Source organism: Heteronotia binoei, chromosome 1 (assembly GCF_032191835.1).
Source record: "Heteronotia binoei isolate CCM8104 ecotype False Entrance Well chromosome 1, APGP_CSIRO_Hbin_v1, whole genome shotgun sequence".
Classification (NCBI taxonomy): Eukaryota; Metazoa; Chordata; class Lepidosauria; order Squamata; family Gekkonidae; genus Heteronotia; species Heteronotia binoei.
Genome location: NC_083223.1, coordinates 266,032,123 through 266,057,054, shown reverse-complemented (window position 1 = coordinate 266,057,054; position 24,932 = coordinate 266,032,123). Strand labels below are relative to the sequence as shown.

At 52.2% G+C, this 24,932-nt stretch overlaps 1 protein-coding gene across 2 annotated transcripts in view; it reads left to right on the top strand.

The window, feature by feature from the left end:
• Positions 1 to 1,425: 1,425 nt before the first annotated feature.
• Positions 1,426 to 24,932, top strand: part of EFNA3 (ephrin A3) — a 105,269-nt gene continuing 81,762 nt past the window's right edge. For both annotated transcript variants that reach the window (XM_060255285.1, XM_060255293.1), the window contains exon 1: positions 1,426 to 1,603. In XM_060255285.1, the coding sequence (XP_060111268.1) occupies positions 1,491 to 1,603 (113 nt within the window). In that variant the 5' untranslated portion in view covers positions 1,426 to 1,490. The remainder of the gene's footprint in view (positions 1,604 to 24,932) is intronic.

The following is a 24,932-nucleotide window of genomic DNA, read 5'->3' as shown; positions in this document are numbered from 1 at the left end:
CGGCCCATCCAGTTCAACACTCTGTCACACAGCGGCCAAAACCCCCCCCAGAAGGTCCACTAGTGGGGCCAGGACACTAGAAGCTCTCCCACTGTGCCCCCCTCCCAAGCACCACGAATACAGAGCATCCCTGCCCCAGACATAAGAACAGAAGAGAAGCCATGTTGGATCAGGCCAATGGCCCATTCAGTCCAACACTGTGTCACACAGTGGCAAAAAACCCCCAAACAGGCGCCATCAGGAGGTTCACCAGTGGGGCTAGAAACTCTCCCACTGTCCCCCCCCCCAAAGCACCAAGAATACAGAGCATCCCTGCCTGAGACAGAGTTCCATCAATATGTAGTGGCTAAGAGCCACCTATGGACCTCTGCTCCATAAGCTTATCCAATCTCTTCTTGAAGCCGTCTATGCTTGTAGCTGACACCACCTCCTGTGGCAATGAATTTTAGATTTAGATGAATTTCCATCGTTTAGAGTTCAGTCATAATGCCGATGTATTCCCAGGCCCCACTTGGAGATTGGCAACCCTTAAATTTTGCAGCCTTGGCTAATGTAGGGCTTAGGGGAAGGCACTTTGCACTGGCTCAGAAGCACCGTCCTCTATTTTTCCACTTTCATTCTTCTATGGCAGGGGGTTTCCAGCCCCCAGGCCGTGGACAGGTACTGGTCTGTGGCCTGTTAGCAACTGGGTCGTGAGTTGTATAATTATCTCATTATATATTACAATGTAGGAAGAAGACGACGACACTGGATTTAAATCTCCATTATCTTCCACCCCCACAACAGATACCCCGTGAGGTGAGTGGGGCTGAGAGAGCTCTCCCAGAAGCTGCCCTTTCAAGGACAACTCCTGCGAGATCTACGGCTAACCCAAGGCCATTCCAGCAGCTGCAAGTGGAGGAGTGGGGAATCAAACCCGGTTCTCCCAGAGAAGAGACCTTAACCACGCACTTCATAAAGTCCAAAATTGTATCTTCCCGAAACCATGCTCCCCCTCCCCAGGTCTGTGGCAAAATGGTCTTCCACCAAACCGGTTCCTGGTGCCAACAAGGTTGGGGACTGCTGTTCTACGGCATTCCAAAAGTAGGGAAGGCTTGGGTCTCCTCCAGATGTGTCCCCCTCCACCCCTAGGAGGAGGAAGAGGGTCACCGAAGGGGGCGGGGCTGGAAGGGCCGAGAGGCAACGACCACGCCCCTCCGGCCCGTTTAGCGCCTCCCCCAGGCCCTGTGGGCGAGCCGGGCGCCGGGGCCAAGGCGCAGCGTCGGGGAGCCCGTGGGAAGTCGCCGGCTTGCGCGCGCCCTGGTCCGGAGCGCGCGAAGGGGGGGGCGGCGCCGAAGGGCGGAGGCGCGCGAGGAGGAGGAGCCTCTCCGGCACTGGGGGCTCCGGCGGCTCCGCTGTGCCTCGGCTCTCGTCGCTCGCTCTCCATTCTGGGTCTCTCTCGTCTCGGCCACGATCGCGCCGGGCGCTGCGCTGCGCTCCGGGCCGGCGGGATGGCCGCGCTCCTGCTGCCTCCGCTCCTGCCGCTGCTGCTCTTGCTGTGCCGCGGCCCCGCCGGCAGCCTGGGCAACCGGCACGCGGTGCATTGGAACAGCTCCAACCCGCAGTGAGTCCCGGCCCGGAGGGAGGGAGGGAGGGAAGGAGAGGCGGCGGCGGGCACCCGGGGCGGCTGGAGAGGCGGTCGGGTCAAGGAGAAAAGAGCTCCGCCGGGCGAGGGGTGTGGGGGGGGGGGATCTGGACGCACGAAGGGGGCCGGGGGAGGGAGGGAGAGGGGCAGGCGGCTGGAGAGGGAAGGAAAGGGGGGTCTGGCAAGAAGGGGGGGTGGAGAGGGAGAGGGCGCGCGCGCGCTCGGGGTGGGGGTGGGCGGTGGGGATTTGGGAGTTGGAGGGCGCGCATCGCAGCGGCGGAGGCTTTTCTTCGGAGGGGGACGCCTGAGCGACACGGGGTGGGGGGGCGTCTTTGGAGAGTCTTCTTCTCCCCCTTCCCCCCTCTCCGTCTGGCGGCTGTCTGGGCTGGGACCCCCTCGTCTCTCTCCTCCGGCGATGCAACTCTGCCCTTTCTCTCCCCCCCCACCTCGATCGCGGCTTCCCTCTTGGGGGGGCACTTTTTACCCTAGACGGGTCCTCGGCGGCTCGATCCGCCGTCGGGTTCTTCTACCTCCCTCGGCTCCATAAAAAGGACCGTTTCTCCTGACTTCTTGGGGAAGGCGGAGGGTGGGCGGGGGGGACACGTCGCCGGAGCCTCCCCGCGGGCCGTGGCCCGCCGCGCACACGCGCCCTCCGCCGCCCCCCCCCCCCGGGTCTCTCCCCCTTTGCAATCGGGGTGGCCCCCCCAGATCTGGGTTCCCCGCCCCCCTTTCCTGCAATCCCACCCACCTTTCTTGAACGCCCCCCCCCAAAAAAAACTCTAGACTGGGGTGCCCGACCTGGCTTGTGGGGGGGGGGGTGTCGTTCTTTTGTGGCATGACCTATATTTGCCTGGCCGGGTGGTGGGCTGCGCGCAGACGCGGGAAGGGGGCGCCCCTGCCTGGCTCCCTCCCTCCCTCCCTCCCCGGAGCCCTCGGTGGCACACGTGCCCGGGCAACGGCGGCCTCCCTGGGGGGATCTGGGCGAGGTTGGGGCTCCTCGCCTTGCGGGGAAGGGAAGCTGGCCCTGGGCGACGGGGGGAGGTTTGCCTGGCCCGGCGCCGGGGGGAGAATCTGCCCCTTTGGGGAGGCTCAGGCCGGCCTCGGGAGGGGGGCAGAAGCCAGCCGGTGCCTGCTCTTTTCGCTTCCCCGAGAGGTGGCAGGAAGCTGAAGGCGGGGCCGCGGCCTCGCTGCCGGTCCTGAGGTGCCCTTTGGAGCCCTTTGGGGGAGACCACCCCCCTAGCCAGGGCTGCAGCCGGGATTTCACGGTTTGGTGGGGCCCACATCAGGACTTGTGGTTTGGGGAGGGGGCCGGGGCTCACCCGCTTGGGCGGCCCTGGGCTTTCGGCGCTGTAAGCTGGCCTTGAGTTCCACAAGCTAACCTCCCCCCCCCCCCCTTTCCCTTTTGCTCTGCATGCTGTTAGGGAGAGGAAAAAGCGGAAAGACCAGCAGCGGGGCGACTGCTTGTTCAGAGCGGCGGTGAGCAAAGGGGACGCGTTGGGGGCTCTCCAATGGAGGGGCCGTGCGGTTGGAAGGATGGGCCTGGCGCCCCTGCAGCTATGGGCCTGACCCTATATGGAGCCACGCTGGCCAGGACCGGATCCACATGTTTTTTGAGCGGCGGGGGTCAAAATTAAAAAAAAAAATGACACCCCCTTATGGGCCATTCTATCTTATGGTCCCGTAGAATACAATGGACTCCATACCCAATTTGGTGCCCCCCTCAGTCGGCGCCCGGGGCAAGTACCCCCCCCCCCCCCCCCGATTTGGCACTTTGCTGGGTGCATCCTTGGGCCAGCCCGCCTTTGGTCTCCTGGGGAACCGCCAGAAGCCACCCTTTCCCCGCCAACGATGCCCTTTTCCCCCAAGCAGGTGGTGCCAAGGCTGCCTCCTCTCTGTGCCTACAGGTTTGGAAACTGGAAGGGAAAAGATGCCTTTTGGAAAAAAGGGGCGAGGGAGGTTTCTCAGAACCCCAGCGGCCACTCTCCTCCCCCCCCCCCCCCAATTCTCTGCAAAAAAAAAAGTGGTTCAGGAGATTTGGGCTGGTGCCACTTGATTCCGTGTAAACAGGCAGACTGGGGAGAGGGAACGCTGGCACCGGCTCCCTGCTTAACATGAGTCAAACCCGCAGTTGGAGCTTCTTCCGTGGGCTGGATTTATTTTTTCCTCCCTTTTTAATAATGGGGGGTGCAGAGCGACTTCTCCCCTGTTTTGTTCCTTCCTATGTGCTTGGCAAAGGGGTCTGTTTGGACGCCAGGTGGGCCTTCATTCAGTGCGAGGCAGCAGAATGGAACCGCTGAAGGTTTGCTGTGTGCGAGGGGGGCAGGAGCAAGGATGGGGTGGTGCTCGGCAGCCAAAACGGGGCTCCCGTCTTGCCCCTCCCGTCTCCACCTTCTGCCTACAGCCCACGGAACAATCTCCTTCCACTTTCTCCTGCTCCAGAACCAGCCTCTGTCACTGACCGTCGCCGCCCCCTGTACATCCCTGGGGGTGGCGCATGGATGCTCCACCGACAAAATCCCTCTTGTGGCTTCAACGTTCCCCAGTGCCACAGGTTCTCAGGCTCATCTTGGCCTGTCTCCAGAAAAGGTGGAGCGGGGCGGAATCGCAGCACCGCCGGTTACCGTTGTGCTTTTAAAAAAAAAATAAAAATCAATGGGGGTTTTAAGTAATAATCTGGAAATTGTCAGGGCTGCCGAAGAAAGCCGCGGGAAGCCGGATCAATGGGGGAGTTAACGGGGCCTGCGCTGCATCCCTAATGCTCTGCGGGTGGGGCGGAGGGCAGCCACGGAGGGGGGGCACAGTTACCAAGCCACAGAGAGGCCAGGGGGGCGGTGTGGAGAGGGCAGTGGTCTGCCCATGACTGAAACAGGGGGAGATGTGATTTGGGCCTGGATGGGTGCTGAGCCACTTCCTGTGCCTACCGAAGGTCTTCCCCCCACTTTTGGTAGCCTTTGTGGCTCCTTACACGCGGGACCTCCATTTCTCCAAGACTTGGCTGGCGAACCGAAGTGGGGAGGTACGAATCGGGCCAGGGGAGGTTGCGCGTCTGGTTGTGCGTGCCCTGTCTGTAAATCCTCACCCCCTCCCTCCCTCCCCGGTGTATGTCCGTCTGTCCTTGTGCGTCTGGGTCTCACGCCCTCCGTTGGTTTCCCTCGCTTGGCTCCCTTTTGTGTGTCGAGGGAGCACCGTCTCCTTTGAGAATGTCTTTTGAGGCGGAAGCCCAAGCCTCATAAATTGCGCCTCTGAATCGGGCGCTGCACAATGGCAGAGCGGCCGACAACGCCGGGGCCCTTGGCTGAGACCACCCTGCCCGCCCTTCCTTCCTTCCTGTGGCCAAACAAGCTTTCTCCCCTGGTCCTGACTTTTTCTCTGTGGTGCGTGTGAGAGAGGTGGTTTGGGGGAAAGGGGGGAGTCGGGAAGCCGGTTGCTAGGGAGCCGCATAAAAGGCGCAGGTAGAGTTTCTCTGCAGAGTTGAACCCACAATGCATTGGGGCCTCCATGGCGATGGTGGGAGAGACTGGGCCTGGTTTGGGAAGAGCCTGGCTTGCCGATTATTTGGCCGAACCTCTGCGCCGAACGCCCTGACAGAGGTCTTGCCTCCATGGGTGCCTACTTTTCCTCCGGCCTCCCGCCTCAGACATTTGACTGTCGTTTTCGCCAGCTTGTGGGGAGAAGCTCCCCACAGCCCCCTTGACTCCAGAGGACTTCTGCTGGGTTCCTCTTCTCTTCCCCCACCTCGGGCCCACCTTGAGGGACTGGGTCTCCCCCGTCTTTGTGGTGAGCTGAAAGCGGCGTGGCGGGGGGGGCGCCTGCCGCAGAGCCATGTTGCCGGCGCGTCGGGGATATTTATGGCGAGGCAGTGCGGCAGTGCTGGCTCAATCGCAGCCGCGCGTACCCATGCGCCGGGGTTTTGGGGATAAATTATCGGGTGGAATTGGTCCTCGTAGGCCTGGTCACCGGGTGTTACACAAGCCGTAAACAAGCCTCCACTAGACGCCTTCCCTCCCTCGTCCCTATGGAGTTCGGGGACTCCAGAGACCTGTTTGCCTGTTGGCGGCACTGCTTTCAACTGGACCCTGCGTAGGTTGTTATTGTTGTGGGGAACTGGTCTTAAGGGCAATGGCTCCTTTCTCGTCCCTCCTGTCTTCTCCAGACCGCCGACTCCTTTCCAGTTCTTCGGAAACACATGGGAGTCACCTGAGAATCATTCCCCATGAAAAGCTAATTTGTGTTTGCGAGCGTTCTGTTTCCTCGTTCGCATACCTGCTGAAATGGAGGGTGGTGTCTGTCCCATGTTTTTACTGGGGGGGGTCACAGGCCCATAGCTAACCAGGGGCCCACGGGGCGTGGCCCCCTGACAGCTTTTTGGAGCCCCTCACCCCCCCCCCCATCTTAGGGCTGCCCCTCTCCCTCCCACTCCCGTGCGATTTAATTGCGCAAGAGGGGCACCCTAGAGCAGCTATTGCCTGCCTCGTGCCATTTAAAGGGGGAGCCAATCATCTTATTGGCTGACTCAAAATCACACGGTGGGGGAGGAAGGGGGTGATCCCCTGACTCTCCAGCTTCTTGCTCTCACCCCCATGGCCCTGCCCACCCATGGCCCTCATGTAGCCCCCTCCCCCCACAGCTCCTAGCTACGGGACTGGGGGGGGGGGAACGCCCCGCTTTCGTTTTTCTGCCATGCTGTGTTGCCACTCTTCATTCCTCCAGGACTGTGCGCCGAAGTTTTGTCCTGTTATCTCCCATGCTCCCCGTCTCCCGGAGAACGGCATAATACAAAGTGTTGGGAGCAATACTTCCTTCTAAACCAGGGACGGCCAAACTTGCTTCACCTAAGAGCCACATAGAATAAATGTCAGATGTTTGAGAGCCACGAGACGTGAATGTCAGATGTCTGTGAGCCACAGGACAGGGAGGGAGGGAGGCAGATACATCGGAGGAGGGAGGAGGGAAGGAGAGGTGGGAAGAAAGCAACTTCAACGTGAAATGCATTGTCCAAGCCAGGCAACGGGATGGTGGAGGCTTCAAGAGCCACATGATACGTGTGAAAGAGCCACATGCGGCTCCCAAGCCGCAGTTTGGCCGCCCCTGCTCTAAACTGGTGGAGTCTTGTGAGCAAAAACTCCGCTTTGTGAGCGACGGGCGTTAAAGCTGTGAGCTACTTGCCTACGTTCATTGGCTCTGGGACCATCCTTCCTGAGCTAAGACAAAAATGTGTGAGCCAGAGGCTAAAAAACTGAGCTAGCTGACGCTAGGGAACAGTGGTTATGAGCCCACCTGTCTTCCCACGGTTGTATCTGTTGCATCTCCTGGCCCCTGTTTTTCATTGGGTGTTTCAGGGGTGGAATTCCAGCAGGAGCTCCTTTGCGTATTAGACCACACAGCCCTGATGTAGCCAATCCTCCAAGAGCTTACAAAAAAGAGCCTTGTAAGCTCTTGGAGGATTGGCTACATGGGGGGTGGGGTTTGGCCTAATATGCAAAGGAGCTCTTGCTTGGATTCAAGCCTTTGGGTATTTCAGCAGTCCACGGAGGAGTCTGTGTATTCTGCAAACCCTCCAGCACTTAAGAAAGGATTTCCCAGTTTCTGCAGGCCACGGTTTTAATTGGCAGCCTGTCGTGTGCGGGGTTCCCAGATGCTCAAAATCCTTAAGCGTCGAATGTATTGGAGGTAGGGATGAATATAGGATGTTGCAGGGCTTTTTCTTTCGTAGCAGGAGCTCCTTTGCCTATTCTGCCACACCCCCCCTGATGTAGCCAGCCCTCTTGGAGCTTACGGTGGGCTCTTTAAGCTCCAGGAGGATAGGCTACATCAGAGGGGTGTGGCCTAATGTGCAAAGGAGCTCCTGCTGCAAAAGAAAAAAGCCCTGGAAGGTTGTCTTGTATTGAGGCAGACTAACCAAGCTGAGTTCTGATGGTACCAATAACCTTTTTTAAGATCCCCAAATTGCCCCTTCTGAATGCAAAACAGCTGCTGCCCTAACCTTACAAAGAAGTCTGGGACCACAGGGTCTCTCTCAGTGGCTGCTGAGATCCTTCAGCTGGAGATGCCAGGGATCAAACCTGGAACCTTCGGCGTGCCAAGCAGAGGCTCTTCCACAGAGCCACAGCCTCAACTCAGACAGACAGCTGCCTTCCAGGGTCTTGGGATGAGGCGTTTCACGTCACCGGCTACCGGGTCCTCAGTTGGAGATGCCGCGAGACTAAACCTGAGACCCTCTGCATGCAAGACAGCTGTTCTATCACTGAGCCACAGTCCCTATTCTGACTGGTAGAATCTCTCCAGGGTTTCAGCCAGAGGTCTTTCCCATCACCCTGTCATGTCCTTTTAACTGGCATTGCTGGGGATTGGACCTGGGACCTCCTGCGGGCCAAGCAGATGCTCTCCCACTGATGCCATAGCCTTTCCCTTTCCCATGGCTTTCCCAGCTCCTCCACTTGCAGCTGCTGCGATGGCCTTGGGTTAGCCATAGCTCTTGTAGGAGTTGTCCTTGAAAGGGCAGCTGCTGTGAGAGCCCTCTCAGCCCCACCCACCTCACAGGGTGTCTGTTGTGGGGGGAGAAGATATAGGAGATTGTAAGCCGCTCTGAGTCTCTGATTCAGAGAGAAGGGCGGGGTATAAATCTGCAGTCTTCTTCTCTTCAGTGTCTCAGGTGGAGGTCTTTCCCATCACCTCCTGCCTGGTCCTTTTAACCAGAGGTGCCTGGGATTGAATCTGGGATGTGCTTGGCCCCCGAACCATAGCCTGGTTCTAGCTTTGAGACTTTTCCCCTCCCAGAGGCTTGGCGGTGGCCTGCCCTCCCGGTCTTGCTCAGTTCCCTCGATCCGTTCCAAGGTGACCAAAGGCTAGGGCTTTTTTTATGTTTGTAGCATGAACTCCTTTGCATATTAGGCCACACCCTTCTTCTGCAGCCAGTCCTCCAAGAGCTGACAGGGCTCTTCTTACAGGGCCTACTGTAAGCTCTCGGAGGATTGGCTACATCAGGGGGGGCGTGGCCTAATATGCAAAGGAGTTCCTGCTACAAAAAAAGCCCTGCCGAAGTTGGTGTGTTTCTGCATCTCCCGTCTCCACCCTGCAGCGGTTCTGTTTTCCGCTTCCCGAGAGCTCCCAGAGTGTGCGTCCCTTTTCCATGTGTCATATTAGTGTGCGTGTGTATCATCGGTGGTTTTTTTTTTTGGACAAGGACAGATGTGAGTGGTTTGCTGATGAGCAACGGAACGGCTGATTACTTTGGGGGGATGGGGATAGGGCAACAGGGTAGGGGTCTTCCTAGCAGGGTCTGCCCGCCTCTCTCAATCCCGGTCTCCTCCAAAGGGAGGTCGAAAGCTCCTTCTCCATGGAGAAGAAACCGGCGAACAAAAGACCTTGCATTAAGGGACATTAAATTCGTATCCCACGTAATTAGAGAGAGAGAGAGCATGAGAGATAAGCAAGCCCTCGTAACAAGGTTGGAACGAGCATCTTCCAGCAGGCAGCTTCATCCACTCAGGATATAGACCAGGGGTTGCCAAACTGTGGCTCAGGAGCCACGTGTGGCTCTTTCACGCATATTGCGTGGCTCTTGAAACCTCCACTATCCCATCAGCCAGCTTGGAGAAGGCCTTTGTCTCTTCAAACCACTTCTTCAAGCCAAGCCAGCTGGCAGCTTGGAGAAGGCATTTAAAGTTGCTTCCCTTCCACCTCTCCCCCTCCTATTTGCTTCCTTCCCTCCCTCCCTGTCTTGTGGCTCTCAAACATCTGATGTTTATTCTAGGTGGCTCTTTTTGGCCACCCCTGATATAGACCCAGAGATAGTACGGAAAAGAAAACAGGCATTTCATGTGTTACAGAATCCCTACCCAGAGCTCTGGATTTTTAAAAAAACGAATGTGTAGTCTGTGTTATCTGTTAAGGGAGCTGGTGTTAAGGGTTAATCTGGTGTTTGGGCTTGTCCTGGATCTCATCAGATCTGGTCTGATCTCATCAGATCTTGGAAGCTAATCAGGGTTGGCCTGGTTAGCGTTCGGATGGGAGACCACCGAGGAAGCCCAGGGTTGCTACGCAGAGGCAGGCAACGGCAAGCTACCTCTGCTTATCTCTTGCCTTACCCTCGATGGCTCAGGCTAGCCCAGCCTAGTCAGATCTCAGGAGCTAAGCAGGGTCACCCCTGGTTGGCGCTTGGATGGGAGCCCACCAAGGCAGCCCAAGGTTGCTACGCAGAGGCAGGCAAAGCAAAACCATCTCTGTATGTCTTTTGCATTGGCCCAGGCTAGCCCGATCTCATCACATCTTGGAAGCTAAGCAGGGTTGGCCCTGCTTGGCACTTGGATAAGAGGCCACCAACGGATTCCAGGGTCACTATGAAGAGGTAGGCAATGGCAAACCACCTCTGAATGTCTCTTGCTTTGAAAACCCCATGGGGTCATGATAGAAAGATGGATGGATCATAGGATCATGGAAGGGACTGCCAGGTCCAGGATCATCTTGTCCAAACCCCTTGCACGGCAGAAAACTCATAAATACCTCCCCCTAAATTCACAGGATCAGCATTGCTGTCAGATGGCCATCCAGCCTCTGTTTAAAAACCTCCAAGGAAGGAGAGCCCACCACCTCCCGAGGAAGCCTGTTCCACTGAGGAACTGCTCTAACGCTCAGGAAGTTCTTCCTAATGTTGAGCCGGAAACTCTTCTGATTTAATTCCAACCCACTGGTTCTGGTCCTACCTTCTGGGGCCACAGAAAACAATTCCACACCATCCTCTAGAGGACAGCCCTTCAAGTACTTGAAGATGGTGATCTTATCACCTCTCAGCCGCCTCCTCTCCAGGCTAAACGTGCCCAGCTCCTTCAACCTTTCCTCATAGGACTTGGTCTCCAGACCCCCTCGCCATCTTCGCTGCCCTCCTCTGGACCCATTCCAGCTTGTATATATCTTTCTTAAAATGTGATGCCCAAAATGGAACATAATACTCCAGGTGAGGTCTTACCAGAGCAGAGTAAAGCAATAACCATCATTTCATCTGATCTGGACACTATACTTCTGTTGATACAGCCCAAAATTGCTAGGATAGGAGACCACCAAGGAATACTGGGGGAGGCTACACAGAGGCAGTCAATGGCAAACCCATCTCTGCATGTTTCTTGCCTTGAAAACCCTATGGGGTCAAGATGGATGGATGGATGGATAGATAGATAGATAGATAGATAGATAGATAGATAGATAGATAGATAGATAGATAGATAGATAGATATGGGATGGATGGATAGATAGATATGGGATGGATGGATAGATAGATATGGGATGGATGGATGGATAGATAGATAGATAGATAGATAGATAGATAGATAGATAGATATGGGATGGATGGATGGATAGATAGATAGATAGATAGATATGGGATGGATGGATAGATAGATAGATAGATGGATGGATGGATAGATAGATATGGGATGGATAGGTGGATAAATATTAAATGGATGGATAGATGCATAGATAGATAGACAGATAGATAGATATGGGATGGAGAGATGGATAGATGTGGGATGGACGGATGGATAGCTAGCTATGGGATGGATAGATAGATATGGGATGGATGGATAGGTAGATGATGGATGGATGGATGGATGGATAGATATGGGATGGAAGGATAGGTAGATGATGGATGGATAGATAGATAGATAGATACGGGATGGAAGGATAGGTAGATGATGGATGGATGGATATGGGATGGATGGAGAGATAGATAGATAGATAGATAGATAGATAGATAGATAGATAGATAGATAGATAGATAGATAGATAGATAGATAGATGGAGAGATGGATGGAGAGATAGATAGATGATAGAGAGAGAAAGAGAGAGAGATGATGGATGGATGGATGGATGGATGGATGGATGGATGGATGGATAGGTAGATGATGGATGGAGAGATAGATAGGTGGATGGAGAGATAGATAGATGATAGAGAAAGAGAGAGCGATGGTGGATGGATGGATAGACGGATATATATATGGAAATGTTTTTATAGATCTAATTTTAATATGTTTGTAAACTGCTAATGTTTTTAAGCTGTTGTTGGCTGCCCTGAGTCTGTCGGGGGAGGGCAGGATATAAATCTGATAGATAAATAAATAAACAGATGGATGGATGGACAGATAGACGGATGGATGGATGATGGACGGACAGACAGGTAGATAGATAGAACTGGCACATTGTAGCATCTGGACACTGGAGACCTGAGTTCAAATCCTTGTGAAGTTTGCTTGGTTGACCTTTGGCTGAGAGTGACCTCACTCCATTTTTATCTTCAGGAGGCAGGTTAACTGCCGCCTCCCCTCTCCTTCCCGCTTGTCTGTTTCCTGATTGCTTCTGTCATGTGAGAGCCCTCTCCCGCAGGTGGTCAGAGAGGGAAGTCATTTCTTCCAAGTTACCAATTACAGACCTGCATTTACATAGCCAGGCCGAGCGCATCAGGAAGTGTTGAAGGCTTATTGGTAAGACTGGGGGGGAAACCCCCTGTGCGTGCTTGCGTGTGGCTCCTTGGAGCTAGGGCGGAATAGAACTGTTCTAAATACCCACCTACCCCTCAGCAAAACTAAACAGCTCCCTTTATTGGCACGTCGCGGTGGATGATTTAGATAAGATGAAGGCCTGCGTGGACGACCCCTCCCTGTTAGGAATTTTGCAGCGTGTTCTAGCAAACCAGGGCTTCGAGATCTTACGAGCTGATGTGAGTTTGTGGGAGTTGCTTCAGATCGGGAGGGAGGTTTGCCTGGGAGCCGTGGCGCTGCTCTGCAATTGATGATAAAGGTGCATTTGTATTAGGGTTGTGAGCTGTGGGCTATAGAATCATAGAGTCGGAAGGGGACCTCCAGGGCCATCTAGTCTAACCCCCTGCCCAATGCAGGAATTTCACAAATACCTCCCCTCACACACACACACATCCCCAGTGACCCCTGCTCCACGCCCAGAAGATGGCAAAAAAAACTCCAGGATCCTTTGCCAAACTGGTCCGGAGAAAAAAATGCTGACTGACCCCAAAGTGTCAATCAGCATTTCCCTGGGCGTGTAAGAAAGGGCCATGGGAACTGAGCACTGATGCAACCCTTCCTGCCCTCTCTCTCGTGATCTGGCTAATTCCCAGAATCAGCATTGCTGTCAGATGGGCTATCTAGCATCTGTTTGAAAACTTCCACAGGAGGAGAGTCCGCCGCCTCCCGAGGAAGCCTGTTCCACTGAGGAACCGCTCGGTCAGGAAGTTCTTCCTCATGTTTTGACTTCATTTCAACCTGTTGGTTCTGGTCCACCCTTCTGGGGCAACAGAAAACAGCTCTGCACCACCAGCTGGATGACAGCCCTTCAAGTACTTGAAGGCGGTGATCACATCCCCTCTTCAGGCTAAACATACCCAGCTCCTTCAACATTTCCTTGTAGGTTGAGAAGTACCTGTAGATTTTGGGGGAATGGAGTCTGAGAAGGGCAGAGTTTGGGGAGGGAAGGGACCTTAGCGGGGCGTAACGCCGTAGAGAAGGGGTGTCAAACTCATTTGCTGAGAGGGCTGGATCTGACATAAATGAGACCTTGTTGGACTGAGCCATGTTGGGTTGGGCCGGGCCATGTGTGTACCTATTTAAGATTACGTAGCAAAGATATAAACTTTATAAAGAACACAGACAATCACAATTGGATATCTATATTTTTTAAAAACATAAAACATGCTTAAAATGTTGGCATTCGTTGGCCTTAAATGTGCTTTCTTTATGTTTCTCCCATGGGATCCAGAGAACTGGGCAAAGGAAACTCTGGTTCCTTCCTTCCTTCCTTCCTTCCTTCCTTCCTTCCTTCCTTCCTTCCTTCCTTCCTTCCTTCCTTCCTTCCTTCCTTCCTTCCTTCCTTCCTCAGGGGATAGAGGGGAGGAGCCTCAGCCAATATAAGGGAGAGAGACTTGGCTCAGTAGCTCTGCTGTGTGATTGAGAGAGCCTGGAAAAACAAGCTCTGCCTTTGCCTGTTCTCAGGCAATGGAGAAAATAGAGATTTTGTTCTATAGCTCCTGTGCGATTGAGCAAGCCTTGCAAAGCAAGCTGTTATATAGAAGGAAGCAAGTTGCTCGGAGGCCTGATAGGAGCCCTCCAGGGGCCTGATTCGGCCCCCAGGGCACGTTTGACAGCCCTGCCATAGAGCCCGCCCTCTCAAGCAGCCATTTTCTCCTGGGGAACTGATCTTGGTTGTCTGGAGAGCAATTATAATAGCAGGAGTTGGAGGTCGGTAACTCTTAATTCGTGTCCCAAGGCGTCTCTGTTTGGAAATGCTCAAAGTGAAGGCTGAGGACTAGTAACTTTAGTAGACTTATTTGAAAGACTCAGGAAACCCTGTATGTCTTCCTTTTCTGTACCATGATGCGCAATGACAGAAATGGCTGTTGTTTGCCTGTATGGTAACTGGCGGACTATATGTGAAAATAAGTAAAATCAGGCCTTTTTTAATAGGAGGAACTCCTTTGCATATTAGGCCACACCCCTCTTATGTAGCCAATCCTCCCAAGAGCTTACAGGGCTCTTAGCACAGGGCCTACTGTAAGCTCTTGGAGGATTGGCTACATCAGGAGGGCGTGGCCTAATATGCAAAGGCGTTCTTCCTACAAAAAAGGCCTTGAGTAAAATAAATATTGATCAGGGAGGAGAGCGAGAGGACATTATTTTTTTTTCTTTCTATTGCATGCACACAAATGTATAATTTTTACTAGATTGACAGTCTTGTCTCCGGATTGTACTATTTGATTCTGGGGGGGGAGGGGCTGGCATGAGAGCCAGTTTGGTGTAGTGGTTAACTGCGCGGACTCTTATCTGGGAGAACCAGGTTTGATTCCCCACTCCTCCACTTGCAGCTGCCGGAATGGCCTTGGGTCAGCCATAGCTCTCGCAGGAGTTGTCCTTGAAAGGGCAGCTGCTTAAAAAAGCTCTCTCAGCCCCACCTCACAGGGTTTCTGTTTTGGTGGGGGGGAGAGGTAGAGGAGATTGTGACCGCTCTGAGATTCGGAGTATAGGGCGGGATATAAATCCAATATCTTCTTCCATACAAAAACATTCCTTGCATAGGTTGGCAAAGAGAGTTCTAACCTTGTCTTCTGCCTTGAGAGGCTAGTTGTCTTGTTGCGGGGGGGGAGGGCTTTTTAATGTGGAGGAACATTCATTCATTAAGGCGAGCTGCTTATCTGAAGTGGTAGAAACGCAGGTTAAATATCCAACTGCAGACTAAGCCAGAGTCTTCCCTGCCCCTCTGCGAACAAACCAGGAATATTGAGGCCCGGCCTGTCTCGAACTCGGGGAGGGGGGAGGAACAGAAGAGGGCAGTTTTAATAAAGGGGTTTTGGAACCGTTCACATCTGGCCACGGGCAATGTGATTTAGTGGGCCTCTGCTGCGGATGCGCAAGAACTGCAGAAGCGGTTTTTTATGCGTCCCTTGTGAATGTGCTCTTTTGATTTTGAAATGATTCAACAGATGAGCTGATTCAGGCGTTCGGGAAGGGCGCTCACTTATGCCATCTCGAGGTCCCAAAGGACGGCAGGGTTTTCAGGCTGGGGAGGGGCTACTTTGAGAGAAGCCATTCTCTGTGTTGTCCCCCACCCCCCACCCCTAGAAGAGGTTGCCGTTTGGTTTTCCTGAGAGCTCAGGATCTGCTCCATTTGAATGTTATGCCACTCGCGTGATTTATTTATTTGATTCATTTGTACCCTGCCCAACGGAGAGACCCAAAGTGGTTCCACAGAATCATAGAGTTGGAAGGGACCTTCAAGGTCATCTAGTCCAACCTCCTGCACAGTGCAGGAAACTCACAAATACCTACATTCACAGGATCTTCATTGCTGTCAGACGGACATCCAGCCTCTGTTTAAAAACCTCCAAGGAAGGGGAGCCCACCATCTCTCAAGGAAGCCTTTCTCACAATATGAAAACTCATGGACATTCAATGAAATTGCTGAGCAGTCGGGCTAGAACTGATAAAGGAAGTCCTTCTTCACCCAAAGGGTGATTAACATGTGGAATTCACTGCCCAGGAGGTGGCGGCGGCTACAAGAATAGCCAGCTTCAAGAGGGGATTGGAGAAACATATGGAGCAGAGGTCCATCAGTGGCTATTAGCCACAGCGTATTGTTGGAACTCTCTGTCTGGGGCAAGTGATGCTCTGTATTCTTGGTGCTTGGGGGGGGGCACAGTGGGAGGGCTTCTATTGTCCTGGGCCCACCGGTGGACTTCCTGATGGTACCTGGTTTTTTTGGCCACTGTGTGACACAGAGTGTTGGACTGGATGGGCCATTGGCCTGATCCAGCATGGCTTCTCTTATGTTCTAAAGTCTGTTCCACTGAGGAACCACTCTAACGGTCAGGAAGTTCTTCCTAATGTTGAGCTGGAAACTCTTTTGAGTTAATTTCAACCCACTGGTTCTGGTCCCACCTTTTGGGGCCTCAGAAAACAATTCTGCACCATCCTCAGTCTATATGACAGACCTTCAAGTACTCGAAGATGGTAATCCTATCACCTCTCAGCTGCCTCCTCTCCAGGCAAAACATGCCCAACTCCTTCAACCTTTCCTCATAGGACTTGGTTTCCCGACCCCTCACCATCTTCGTTTACACTGTTCTCTGTTTGTTCTCCTCCTCCCTTTGTCCTCTATTTGTTCTTCTCCAGACCCCTCATCATCTTCATTTACACTGCTCTCCTCTGTCCTACCCTGTGAGGTAGGTTAGGTGGAGAGAGTGTGACTGGCTGACCCAAAGTCACCCAGGGAACTTCCATGGCATAAACAGGGATTCTAACCTCTTCTTTTCAGATCCTAGGCCAGGGGTGTCGAACTCATTTGTTATGAGGGCCTGATATGATGTAAATGAGACTTTGTCAGGCCGGGCCATGGGTGTCATGAAAAATAATGCCAGGTAGTGGATATGAAAACTTTATAAAGATCGCGGACAAACACAAAGATTTAAAATAAAAATAAAAACCTTAAAACATGCTTTAAAGATTAGCACTATTGCAACATTTTGTTTGTTTATTTAACAGTCTCTGATAACTGACACCTCTTGCTCTGAATGATTGCATCAAAATCTGGCAACAATGTCTGTGCTGTAGCAATTCTGAGTATGCTGTTCAGGCGTTGTTCAGGTATGCTTCTGTAAGTTACGAACCTGCTTTTGATTTATTGACATTCATTACAGAAATCTCACAGTCAGTGCTTTGAGCCTAAGACCCGGGGGGAAACATGAAATGGCTGGGCATTGCGAGCTTTTATACATAAATGAGACCTTGTCGGACCGTGTCATATGTGTAATAAAATGAAATGCCAGGTAGCAAAGATATAAACTTTATAAAAGACACAAACACAATTTTTTTTCTAAAAAAAACCCCCCTTAAATAAAACACATTTAAAGTATTAGCACTCTTGCAATGTAGTGGCCAGAATAAAAGCAAGTTCCCCCCCCCACCACTTCCTCCCCAAGAGCCTCAGCCAATGGAGAAAATAGAGGCTTTGCTTTGTAGCTCCAGTGCGATTGAGAAATCCTGGCGAAGCAAGCTGTGACTCAGAAAGAAGCAAGAGAAAGGGAGAAGGAAGCAAGATTTCTCGCGGGCCTGATAAGAGCCCTCCGGGGGCCTGATCTGGCCCTCATGCCGCAGGTTTGACACCCCTGTCCTAGGCTGACATTTTTAACCAGAACACCACAACACGAGGGACAGCTTTGGCTTGCTGGTGCTCCATGCTAAAGTCGTGACATCTAAAGTCTCCCCCAGCCGTCAGCCCCAAAGGGACAGGAAGATCAGCAAGATCAGCGCTAGAACCAGGAGTGGAATTCTAGCAGGAGGCCCTTTGCATATCAGGCCACACCCCCTGATGTAGCCAATCCTCCAAGAGCTTACAAGGCTCTTTTTTGTAAGCTCTTGGAGGATTGGCTACATCAGGGTGTGTGGCCTGATATGCAAAGGAGCTCCTGCTAGAATTTCACCTCTCGGCAGAACGTCAGTTTTACATGAATGAGGTTCCAGGTGGATGTCCCCCGTTAAAAGGATTTCTACTATTGGGGTTTGCAGAAAACTTGTGGGATATGGAGCGAAGTTGATTGGCAGTAGATGCAGGCTGGATGAAAGAGAGGACTTCTCCTGCCGTGATTAACTTGTGGAACTCAGGGCCACAGGGTGTAGTGATGGCCTTCAAGCGGGGTTAGCAGGGCCTTTTTTGTAGCAGGAACTCCTTTGCATATTAGGCCACACACCCCTGATGTAGCCAGACCTCCAAGAGCTTACAGGGCTCTCAGTACAGGGCCTATTGTAAGATCCAGGAGGATTGACTACATTGGGAGAGGTGTGGCCTAATATGCAAAGGAACTCCTGCTAGAATTCCACCCCTGGGTCACACACCGCTGATGTAGCCAATCCTCCAAGAGCTTACAGGGCTCTAAGTACAGGGCCTACAGTAAGCTCCAGGAGGATTGGCTACATCAGGGGGCGTGGCCTAATATGCAAAGGAGCTCCTGCTAGAATTCCACCCCTGGGCCACACACTGTTGATGTAGCCAATTCTCCAGGAGCTTACAGGGCTCTTAGTACAGAGCTTATTGTAAGCTCCAGGAGGATTGGTTACATCAGGGGTGTGTGGCCTAATATGTAAAGGAGTTCCTGCTACAACCCCCCCCCCCGGGAGTTAGATAAATTCACTGGAGGGTAGGTTCGTCAGTGGCTGCTATCAAAGGGAGCCAAATGGAATCTCTGTGTTCAGGGTGCAACTGCTGAGAGCCAGTGTGGAATGATGGTTACTGCATTGGACTTGGAGCACTGGTTCATGGAGAAGACGTCCATTGCTAGATACCAGGCATGGTAACTAATGGGAACTTCTGCATCCAGAAGCAGTCAGCCTCTGAATCCCAGTGCCAGGAGGCAACCATAAGGGAAAGGCCTTGGCCTCCATGCCCTGTTGTTGGCCCTCCAGAGGAACTGGTTGGCCACTGTGAGTGACAGAATACTGGATTAGGTGGGCCATTGGCCTGATCCAACAGGGCTTTTCTGACGTTATTATCAGGAGAAGGCCTCAGACTCTGCCCTGTTGTTCGTTGTCCAGAGAAGATATTGGATTTATATCCCGCCCTCCGTTCTGAAGAGTCTCAGAGCAGCTCACAATCTCCTTTACCTTCCTCCCCCACAACAGACATCCTGTGAGGTAGATGAAGATATTGGATTTATATCCCGCCCTCCACTCTGAAGAGTCTCAGAGCGGCTCACAATCTCCTTTACCTTCCTCCCCCACAACAGACACCCTGTGAGGTAGATGAAGATATTGGATTTATATCCCGCCCTCCACTCTGAAGAGTCTCAGAGCGGCTCACAATCTCCTTTACCTTCCTCCCCCACAACAGACACCCTGTGAGGTAGATGAAGATATTGGATTTATATCCCGCCCTCCACTCTGAAGAGTCTCAGAGCGGCTCACAATCTCCTTTCCCTTCCTCCCCCACAACAGACACCTTGTAAGGTGAGTGGGGCTGGAGAGGGCTCTCCCAGCAGCTGCCTTTTCAAGGACAACCTCTGACAGAGCTATGGCTGACCCAAGGCCATGCTAGAGGAGCTGGTTGGCCACTGTGTGAGACAGGTTGTTGGACTAGATGGACCTTCACTGGTCTGATCCAGCAGGGCTCTTCTAATGTTTTTATGAGGGGAAGGCCTCAGCCTCTCTGTCCTGTTGTTGGCCTTCCAGAGGAACTAGTTGAGGCCACTGTGTGAGGCAAGATGCTGGAGTAGATGAACCACAGGCCTGATCCACGAGGGCACTTCTGATGTTCTTCTGAGGGGAAGGCCTCAGCCTCTCTGCCCTGTTGTTGGCCCTCCAGAGGAACTGGTTGAGGCCACTAAGTGAGACTGGATGCTAGACTAGATGGACCCTCACTGCTCTGATCCAGCAGGGCTCTTCTGATGTTCTTATGAGGGGAAGGCCTCAGCCTCTCTGTCCTGTTGCTGGCCGTCCAGAGGAAATGATTGAGGCCATGTGTGAGACAGGATGCTGGACTAGATGGACCACTGGGCTGATCCAGCAGGGCTCTTCTGATGTTCTTAGGATAAGACCTGGACTGAAATCCCTACTTGGCCTGCAACTTACTGGATAACCTTACTGGGTAACCTTTCTCACATGCTAATCTACTCACAAGGTTGTTGTGAGGATAAAATGGAGGAGAGGGAGATCCATGTCCAGCAGTCTCGTTCCTTGGAGGAAGGGGAGGGTAAAAATGCACTAAATAAATAAATAAATCCAAAACAGAAAGAATCTTCTGTATCCAGTTTGTAGGTCTTCTGCAGCCATCTGGTTTTCAGCAGTTGGGAATAGCTTCAGATTATTATTGTTGTTAACTTTATTTATATTCTGCATTTTTTCCCAGTGGAAGCCCAAAGCACCTCACATCATTCTCCTTTCCTCCATTTTATCGTCACGGTAACCTTGTGAGGCAGGTTAGCAGCCTGGGATTGGCTGGCTGGCCCATGGCCACCCAGCAAGCTCCCATGGAAGAAATAGGAATTCAAATCTGGTCTGGTCTCAGATCCTGGTCTGACATTCTGAACGCTATGCCACTCTGTCTCCTTTGCGTTTCGTTCAACTTGTTTTACATTGGCGTGGTCAAATTGTGGCTCGGGAGCCACATGTGGCTCTTCCACACATATTGTGTGGCTCTCAAAGCCCCCGCTGCCCCATTGGCTGGCTTGGAGAAGGCATTTGTCTCTTTATATCACTTCTCCAAGCCTGCCAGACAGTTTGGAGAATGCATTTAAAGTTACAGTTGCTTTCTTTCCAGCTCGCTCTCCCTCCCCATCTATTTCCTACCTACAAGCCTACTGTAAGCTCAGAGGCGTGTGGCCTAATATGCAAAGGAGTTCCTGCTACAAAAAAAGAGCCAGTTTGGTGTAGTGGTTTAAGTGTGTGGACTCTTATCTGGGAGAACCGGGTTTGATTCCCCACTCCTCCATTTGCATCTGCTGGAAAGGCCTTGGGTTAGCCATAGCTCTGGCAGAGGGTGTCCTTGAAAGAGCAGCTGCTGTGAGAGCCCTCTCAGCCCCACCCACCTCACAGGGTGTCTGTCGTTGGGGGAGAAGATACAGGAGATTGTAAGCTGCTTTGAGACTCTGTCCTTGAAAGGGCAGCTGCTGGGAGAGCCCTTTCAGCCCCATGCACCTCACAGGGTGTCTGTTGTGGGGGAGAAGATATGGGTGATTGTGAGCCGCTCTGAGTCTCTGATTCAGAGAGAAGGGCGGGGTATAAATCTGCATTTCTTCTTCCTACCTACCTACATACCTTGCAGATCTCAAACTTCTGAAATTTATTCTACATGGCTCTTACATTAGGCAAGTTTGGCCACCCCTGTATTAGACTGAAGGTTCGAATTAGATAGACCTTTGGTCTAATCCACCAGAGCTTTTACTTCCTTGCTTAGGAGCCCATGATACTGAGCTTTGTGGACCAGTGATCTTTGTAAAACCAGCTTTGTAGGCTCACGCTTGCATTAGATCAGGGAGGAAGCGTAGCTGATTTGCAGAGCCCGTCTCGTTTCTTTCTGCATGCCAAAACGCCCTGTTTAAGTCCCTGGTATCTTCCAGATAAAGGATCTGAAGGAGCAAGCAATTCTGATTGGGTACTTGAAAAGCTGCTGCCGCTCGGTGAATCGGGACAGAGCTCGATAGACCAGTTGTCTGACTCTGTGGAAGGCTGTTTGCACTTGCCCAGATTATGGCAGAACAGCACATGCTTCGCCCGTGGCAGCTCTTCGGCATCCCTTGCGCAAAGCCCCACCAACCGATCACCAATGGCAACGAGGAAATTTAATTCTGGCGACCTGTGTGGAACACGCGGCTGTGTTTTGCCAGAGGAGTTGACAGCTTTTTTTTTTAAAAAAAGAAACTTTAGAAAAAAACAGCCACTGAGAAGATGGAGCCACACAGAGCGCCTCCTTCAAAAGAGTGCCAAAATGCTGGGATCAGGGCTGTTTTTGTAGCAGGAGCTCCTTTGCATATTAGGCCACACCCCTCTGATACAGCCAATCCTCCTGGAGCTTACAGGGCTCTTAGCACAAGGCTTACTGTAAACTCCAGGAGGATTGGCTACATCGGGAGGGTGTGGCCTAACAGCTTTTTTTGTAGCAGGCACTCCTTTGCATATTAGGCCACACACCCCTGATGTAGCCAATCCTCCAAGAGTTTACAGGGCTCTTCTTACAAGGCCTGCTGTAAGCTCTTGGAGGATGGGCTACATCAGGGGTGTGTTGCCTAATATGCAAAGCAGTTCCTGCTACAAAAAAAACCCTGGCTGGGATACTGCGTAAGTGTCTTGGGTTCGAAGTGTGGAATTGCTTGCTAGAGAAATACACCCGTACCCCGTTTCTTCCAGGGCTTTTTTTGTAGCAGGAACTCATTTGCATATTAGGCCACACACCCCTGATGTAGCCAATCCTCCGAGAGCTTACAGGGCTCTTAGTACAGAGCCTACTGTGAGCTCCAAGAGGATTGGCTACATCAAGAGGTGTGGCCTAATATACAAATGAGTTCCTGCTACAAAAAAAGAGGCCCTGGTTTCTGAGCTTCCCCTCTCAAAATCCTTGCAGCGGGTACCGAGAATCGCTGCGTGTTTTCCAAACGGAGCGAGGGAACGGAAGCTCACTGGCAACTGGAAACCGTGGCCGGCGATGAAGTCTGGCTGACATTTGTGGGCTTCTGCCCTGGCATCTCCAATTAAAACATCCCCGACAGAAGGTCTGGGACAGACCTTTGCTCGAGACTTTGGCCGGCTGCCACCAGTCCGAGTCAACAGTGCTGGCTGTGAGGATCAAAGGTTTGCTTTCATCTGCTGGGAAGGCTCCGTAGCTTCGTAATCAGTTCCCTCTGTCGGGCGCAGAAGGTCTTGGGTTCAGATTCCGGCATCTCCAGTTCATGAATCTCCGGGTGTTAGAGAAAGGGTTTTCTTACCTGGAAAGCCCCTACCTGTCAGAGTTGGATCAAACATAAGAGAAGGTAAGAGGAGCCATGTTGGATCAGACCAATTTTTTATTTTATATTATTTATTTAGCCTATTTGCATTCTGCCCTTTCCCAAAAATGGGCCCAGGGCAGATAACATCGTTTTAAAATAACCATTTTAATTATACAATTAAAACAAATAAAATCGCAGTATACCAATCAAACAGTACACAAGTTAGAAACCGAATTGTAGATGGCGGCATAGTTAACACATTTGCGACATGCTAAGGTCTGTGACTATGGTTAATGAACACTGTGTCACCCAGTGGCCAAAACCCAGGGCCATCCGGATGTCCATCAGTGGGGCCAGGACACTAGAAGCCCTCCCACTGTTGCCCCCCCCCCCAAGCACCAAGAATACAGAGCATCACTGCCCCAGACAGAGAGTTCCATCAATACCCTGTGGCTAATAGCCACTGATGGACCTCTGCTCCAGACGTTTATCCAGTCTCCTCTTCAAGCTGTCTGTGCTTGTAGCCGCCACCAGTTCCCACAGCAGTGGGTTGCACAAGCTGATGATTCCTTGGCTGAAGAAGGACTCGGGCACATGAAGGACCATCTCCTCACCCCCCAGTATTGTCCAGCACATCAGTGTTGGACTGGATGGGCCATTAGCCTGATCCAACGTGGCTTCTGTTATGTTCTTGTCCCCAGCCATTTGGGACCTTAAAGTGCTTTTAAGAACTCCGAATTGTGCCTGGAAATGGCTGAATCTTTTAGCATCGGGGTGATATGAACCTCATCTCCGGGCCTTGACAACAGCTTGGTTGCCACATTTTGGACCGACAGGTTTCAAATGGTTTTCTAAGGGCATCACATGTGCACCAATCAGACCATCAGAATGAGTATTGTCTACTCAGACTGGTAGCTGCTTTCCAGGGTCTCAGGTTGATATATTTCACATCACCTATCGCTGTCTGATCCTTCTAACTGGAGATGCCGGGGACAGAACCTGCAGCCTTCTGTGTTCCGAGCAGATGCTCTACCCTGCCGCTTAACAAGCGTGTATGAAGCTGCCTTGTCCTGCTGGGCTATCAAAGTCAGTCTTGTCTACTTTGTCTTGCAATGACTCTCCAGGGTCTCTGATAGCTGTCTGAGCTTAACACCATTCTCGTTCAGGGGCGGCCAGACTTGCTTAATGTAAGAGCCACGTAGAATAAATGTCAAGATATTTGAAAGCTACAAGACTTAAATGTAAGATGTTTGGGAGCAGGAAGGAAGGGGAGGGAGGGAGGGAGGGGGAGGTGGAAAGGAAGCAACTTTAATTTTCTCCAACTGGTGGCTGGCTTGGTTTGGAGAAGTGATTTGAAGAGAGAGAAATGCCTTCTCCAAGCTGACTGGGCAGGTGGTGGGGGCTTTGAGAGCCACTCAATAAGTGTGAAAGCCTCAGTTTGGCCACCCCTGTAGTAGCTGTTCCTTTCAGCCGGAGATGCCGGGGACTGAACCTAGGAGCCTCGGCTTGCCAAGCAGATGTACCGCCACTGAGCCACAGCCCCTCCCTTGTGCAGTATCGCTATCTGAAATAGTTGGCAAGGATTCAGTCCGGGGCCTTCTGCAGCAAAAGCACATGCTATACTAACCCTAACCCCCCTTATCATCCGGGTGGAGTGATCCAACATGGCTTTTCTGATGTTCTTCTTAAGAGCGGAGGTTCATCGGCGGCTGTTAGCCACAAGGAATAGATGGAAGACTATTATGTATGAGATAGTGATGCTCTTTATTCTTAATGCTTGGGGGGGCATAGTGGGAGGGCTTCTGGAATTCTGGGCCCACTGGTGGACCACCTGATGGCACTTAGTTTTTATGGCCACTGTGTGACACAGTGTTGGACTGGATGGGCCATTGGCCTGTTCCAACATGGCTTCTCTTATGTTCTTATGGCCACTGTGTGACACAGTGTGTTGGACTGGATGGGCCATTGGCCTGATCCAACATGGCTTCTCTTATGTTCTTATGGCCACTGTGTGACACAGAGTGTTGGACTGGATGGGCCATTGGCCTGTTCCAACATGGCTTCTCTTATGTTCTTATGGCCACTGTGTGACACAGAGTGTTGGACTGGATGGGCCATTGGCCTGATCCAACATGGCTTCTCTTATGTTCTTATGGCCACTGTGTGACACAGAGTGTTGGACTGGATGGGCCATTGGCCTGATCCAACATGGCTTCTCTTATGTTCTTATGGCCACTGTGTGACACAGAGTGTTGGACTGGATGGGCCATTGGCCTGATCCAACATGGCTTCTCTTATGTTCTTATGGCCATTGTGTGAGACAGAGTGTTGGACTGGATGGGC